Consider the following 6,042-nt stretch of genomic DNA (forward strand, 5'->3'; position numbering starts at 1 on the left):
GGAAGGGGGTTTAGGGCTCGGTGAGGGTTTTAGGGCGATTAAGGTTTGGGAAATTTATGAAAATGCCTCCTTCATTTCCATAATTATAAAAATACCCTTCAGGTTTTGGATTTGTTAAAATACCTCCCCATCCCAATGCATACTCTTTAGGAAGTAAAGTTGTTTGGGATTTCCTTTTAATGTTCCTAACTTATTTGTAGTAACAAGTTACAACAATGTCTATGAGAAGTTATGGGTGTGAGCACGTACTAATTCATTATGGACTAGTGTAACCATTTATGCTAACCATATGTTGTATAAGAAAGAACCTTAGAAGGCATTCAACAATTAACCTCTAAGGTGTATTTGTTAGGCTCAATTATATTTTCACACACGCGCTTACAATCTCGCATACAAGCCAATGCACCCATATAAGCACATATAAAAAGCAAATACCCACAAATCAAAACACATTCATTTTCATACACACACTCACTCTCTTTTATATGTACTTCATCACAAACTGTCAATCTCACAAACCCATTTATAAATACAGGCGGAGATCTGCAAACACATTTTCAAGGGCACAATATTAAGTGCTCTCACAAGCACTAAGAGGGGGATTTGTTAGATGTATATGATCATGTGCCATTTTGCACATGCCTAATTTTAGGGACAACTATGAATGCATATACATCGAATCTCATCTTCCTTGGTTTAGGACCCTCGTTGTCCCACTCACATCTTTTACACCATTCTTGCAAATTCTCATGATAGAGTTAACGACTAAAATTGCATTCTACATTCTTCATCATAGTGCATAAAAGAGGAATTTTGGAAGTCAAGTAAAAGACTCTTGAACACAACATGACACAATTGAATAGTCATAGAATGAGACATATACTTCACAATTACAAAATCAAACAACAATAATTTGATACCTTTGGTGTGGGCGCAAATCTTCTAGGTATTTGGATGATGAAGAGAGACGGAGTTGTGACTAGTATTGTCAATATCATCGAGAAGTGATGGATAGAAGGCTTTGTTTGTATAGGTCATCGACATGTCATATGTTATTCTAAGTCTATTACGTGCTTGATGGGTTCTAGCATATTATGAACCATACGAACCACACATGCATTCGCCAGAAAAAAAATGTTTGCCCATGCATTCAGTATATTATGTACTATGGGTAGCATTTAAGGAATTGTAAGGAGATGAGGTTCTATTTTGTAATATATAAAAGCCTCCTTCCCTTTTGTTGTCAACTTAATCAACTCTAGTTATAGGATTGTACAAATACACATTTGTCATTTAGAGCGAAGGTGTTTATTTGGAGGGTTATGGTTGGTGGATTGCCATTGGGTGATGCTTTATGCAAAAGGAAAATTGCTAATGGTTTCTGTTTCTTTTGTACAGTGGAAGTAGAGCATAGTCGACATCGATTTATTTCATGTCCTGTTACAAAGATGGTTTGGAAATTTATTAATGCAATATGGATGTCCTTGACATGAATGATTCATTCTCCTTTCAAATGGGTTTTTGCACAAGTGGAATTAGGAGGTCTTTCACCTTCTTTTCAGATTATTTTGGAATATTTGAGGTATTATGGGCTTTGGTTTATTTGGCATATGCGAAATGCTTTTATATTTGATGAACAAAGGGGAGTACACCGTTATGTGTTGAGATTGAATGGCAATTTTCATTGTTGGAGATGTCAAGCATATTCAATCATGAAGAGAAACAAGTATGTAAGTTAGTTGGACATCACATTCGTCATTTGGTTTGATAAGAAAGGTCAGGGGATGTTGAGAGACATATTCATGGTAATGTTATGAATATGCATCTCTCTATGTATGTAAAGATGACTAACAAGTTGTAATAGGGGTTTTTTTTTACATGCAATTAATATAATTGTGTGATTTTACCAACAACAAAAAAAAACCACTAGTATTACTATTGTTTTACTCTTTCACGCACCTCTATATTACATGTAGGCTTATTGACACATGACACCTTTTATTTATGCTTTAAAAGGTATTTTGTTTTTGCATCTAAAATTGAGCTTTCAATAAATGATTTTGGTGGATCATTTTCAGCTATAAAATTAATTTGTAAACGCACACTACACTCCAAGGGGCATGTCCATGTGTTAACCATATGTTGAGTTAATGAATGGTGCATATCGGTATTGAGTGAAACTAATATTCTAGATATTCTACCCACTCTTATAGAATTAGTAAGTTTACCATAACTTTCATGTGTTCTTTGATTATGCATTATCTATATTTCATTTACATTGCTTGTGTAGTTAAAGACCACAATCAAGTTAACTAATGTTATTATGGAAGATATCTCTCCATTTTAATAAAATTGATATTTAAGATAGCATACTCAATCTCCCATAACAAAGAAGTCCAATATAAATTTATATGCCCCCATTATACAAAGTAGTGGTTATCCGTTTTTCATTTGATTTTCTCTTGTTAGTATCATTTGTAGCTTCATCATTGTATAATTATCCCCCACTTGGCTTAATATAGCGCATTAGTGTATAATTCTATCCCCTCTCATACATAATACACACAACATTAATGATTGTGATACACATGTTACCAACTCTCTTTTCCAAAATTAGTCAGTGTATGCTAGCCAATCCGCCCTCTCTCTCTCTCTCTCTCTCACACACACACACACACACTTCGTGGTTAGGGTGTGTTGCTGACTAGTTTGCCTTTGTTGGTTTATTTGGTTATTTTAGTAGAATGTATGATCTTTGGTTTATAATCGTCTCCTCTTTTACACATGCACACATCTTCATTTTATCTATTGTACTATAATGTCATCCACATGATATCAAATCTCTTTACCAGAACTAGACAATGCACATTATACTATGCAAACAAATCCCCTTTTTTTCTGATCAATGTGTGTGTCTCTAAATATTTTTGTCACTAGTGTACATTTGCTAGCATGCATCTATTGGCAAGTCTATCTATTATTGATTGGCTAGAGAAACAATTGGAGCCACAAAATTAATTCGTAAGTACACACTCAACATATTTTTGTATTATAATCCATATGTTTCTTTATATGGAATGAATTAATATTCTAGATAACCCAAATTAATGCATCCAATCATTGATTAAAAGTTCACCATTGGATTGCAGAAAAAACATTATCATTAAGGGCTTAAAGAGAAGATGTCATGTGTTATCATTGTGACAGTCATAGAAACATAGAAAATATGATGTACCGGAGAGGATGAAGGTGTGAAGCTGAAATATTGCCAATTTTGTGTGTAAAAGTGATGAGGAATACGTTGAGGCATTTAGTGACTTAAATCAATTGAATTACATTTAGTTACATGCTCATATTTTAAAAACTCAAAAGTAATTAACATGCCATTGATATGATAGAATGGAAACATCGGAGTATGTACTCAAGGATATGGAGGAAATCTCATCAATGATTATTGACGTAAATTTGGTCTTCATCTCCTCTTCATGAGGTTACTACGTGTTTTGCTAACGTGTCTTCCAATGTCATTCTAGTAAGTTTGAGGGCTTGTAAGAAATTGTGATCATTCAACTTTCTATCAATACTACTCAAAATTAGACACTTGAGGTCTGGAGGACAGTTATATGTCCAATTTCCTGTTCTCCAATCAAAAAGGTATGCCGAAAGTAGATGGTGGCCATAATTGGCTACCCATTCAATTGATGAGATCACGTAGTTCACCTCCTCTTCTGACATGTTGTAACTAAAACTTACACGCGTCCAACTGGGTTTGAGCCCTTCATATCCCTAAAAATACATTATCCAAATTATCTTTTGTAAGTTAGTCCCCATATTAACCCGGAACACAAGATATCTAAAAGCACACAAACCTTTTTTATCCCATCCCTTATAATTAAAGAGGCCTCTTTATCAATGCCTAACAAGTAATGTCCGTATGGTCCAGCACAAGCACAACCCCCACGAGACTGAATTCCAAACAGATCATTGAGAAGTCGAACCACAAATCGACCATGTAAAGGTTCAGAATTGTGAGGGACAACATAAAATGACAGGATAGATGCCCGACTATGCATGTTTGGTGTTGTCTCTTTGCCTAATATTTTTATATTTGGATTCTTCGACAGTTGCCGAATGGCTTTGTTTATGTAGAATGATTCGATTTGTTGGATGGTGTCAATTCCAATGAATTCCTTGACCCAGAATGTGAGAGCACACCGGATCTTCCCCAGAATTGGCGGAGTGCCGGCATCCTCCCGCGCTCCGATATCGTCGTGGTACAACGTGTCCTGATGAATGGCATAAGTGATAAGTGGTGAGTCAAAGGGCATTCCGTGTTTGACTTGAGAATTACACAAGTCTAGAAGAGACAAGGACCACACACACATATATATATATCACTTCACTACAACACCACCTCTTCATTGAAGCCGTTGACATACGACACCGTCCCCCCACCTGCCGTAGATGGCGGCGTATGTTGCAGGCCATAGAGGGCACGGCGCATGAGCAACAGCCCCGGCGTCCCCGGGCCCCCCATCATCTTGTGCGGGCTCATCACCACCGCATCATAATACCCCACTTCATCATCCTCCTCCGCCTCCTCCGACAATTCATCTCTTCGTGTGGCTGAAGGCGGCGGCGGCGTCTTCATGTCGATCTCTTCGTGTGGAGCTCTGCAAAATATGAGGTGTATTCATGGGTTAATAATGAATGAACAGGAGTCCTGACCATTCTACAGTACCCTGCTTAACGAATCCACAAAGAAAACAGTCATTATCAATGGTATGCAGGCGGTCGGGTTGGTCTTACTTACGCTGCTGCGAAATCGAAGCAGGCGAATGCTCCGTACTTGTGAAGGAGGCGAGCCACCGCTCGGGTATCGGTTAGGAGGCCCGTCACGTTGCTGCATGCGGAGAAAGAGCCCAAAAGCTTCCTCTTAGGGCCGTCCATGGTGGAGTACCTGCGAAGAGCGTTCTCCAGCTCCGTCATATCGATCCTACCCTCTTGCCCGCCATCAGCAGGGATCTCTACCACCTAAACGTTAATGACCACCGATCCTTATTGTCAGTATTCCATAGATGTTACATATAACGACGTTAATCTTGATGGTAATACGTCTCTAGTTAATTTAACTAATTGATACAAACCTCTGCCAAGCTCTGTCGCCACGAGAGGAGGTTGGAGTGGTGCTCGTAGGGGCCTATGAATACAACCCATCGCGGGATACCACTACAATCACTCTTTTCTTCTTCCAAGCTTCTTAGGACGTGGGATCGGAGGAGGGGGGATATAGCGACTCCAATGACTTCCTGGAGCCGCTTGATGGCGGCTGTGGCGCCGGATCCGCAGAAGAGCAACACATGCTCCGCTGCCGACCCGCCCAACTGCTGCCTGATGTACGACTCCGACTCATGGACCATCCGGCTCATCACCCGCCCAACGTAGCTGTCCTCAGTGTGGGTGTTCCCTAGTGCCCAAATGATATTAAACACAGTAAGATTAGTCCTGAGCTGGGGGAGTAGCTGATCCATGATCATCAATAAATCAGATGGGACGGGGCGAGCTGGGGCTATACATGATTAAAACCCTTCCTAGCACTATACTATATGTACTTTACCGTAGAACGGGAGGACGTTGTGCAGCATGAAATCCTCGAGAAAGTGGAGCGGGTTGCCGCTGGCGGTGTGGTCGGCGTAGAGCATGTTGTGGCGGGCGAAGGGCGTGTCGATGTGCGCGTCACGTCCGACGACCTGCGACCTCAACCACGCGAGCTTCTGGTGGGCACCCCAAGTCTTGGTTGGGCAGGACGATAATCCGCCCAGGTGGAGGCAAGTGCTGGTGCGGAGCAGGGAGGCCAAAGCTTGGTGGGCATGGTAGGAGGGAAGGGGGTTTGGGGATTGGGGGTGGTGAGGCGGCGGAGGAGACGTTTGTGGTTCAGATAGGAGGAGTCGTTGGAATGAAGGCATGAGTGGTAGCGTCGTGGATTTGGTCGTGTATTTGTTTAATGAATGGGGGCGCTAGTAGCTAGCAGTTCCAGTTCGT

General features: G+C 40.5%; 1 protein-coding gene across 1 annotated transcript; it reads right to left on the reverse strand.

Moving 5' to 3' along the window:
* Nucleotides 1-3,330: 3,330 nt before the first annotated feature.
* LOC147870022 (uncharacterized) lies at nt 3,331-5,789 on the reverse strand. Its single transcript, XM_087336034.1, has 6 exons — nt 5,618-5,789; nt 5,148-5,467; nt 4,814-5,034; nt 4,415-4,673; nt 3,870-4,286; nt 3,331-3,786 (listed from the first exon to the last, which is right to left on the reverse strand). The coding sequence occupies exons 1-6, from the start codon at nt 5,700-5,702 to the stop codon at nt 3,484-3,486; spliced, it is 1,605 nt and encodes a 534-aa protein (XP_087192160.1). The 5' UTR covers nt 5,703-5,789; the 3' UTR covers nt 3,331-3,483.
* Between the last annotated feature and the right edge of the window lie 253 nt (nt 5,790-6,042).

The sequence above is a fragment of the Azolla caroliniana genome, unplaced genomic scaffold, assembly GCF_043228905.1.
Source record: "Azolla caroliniana isolate FFs.n. ecotype wild unplaced genomic scaffold, voAzoCaro1.0.p SCAF_1, whole genome shotgun sequence".
NCBI classification, from domain to species: domain Eukaryota; kingdom Viridiplantae; phylum Streptophyta; class Polypodiopsida; order Salviniales; family Salviniaceae; genus Azolla; species Azolla caroliniana.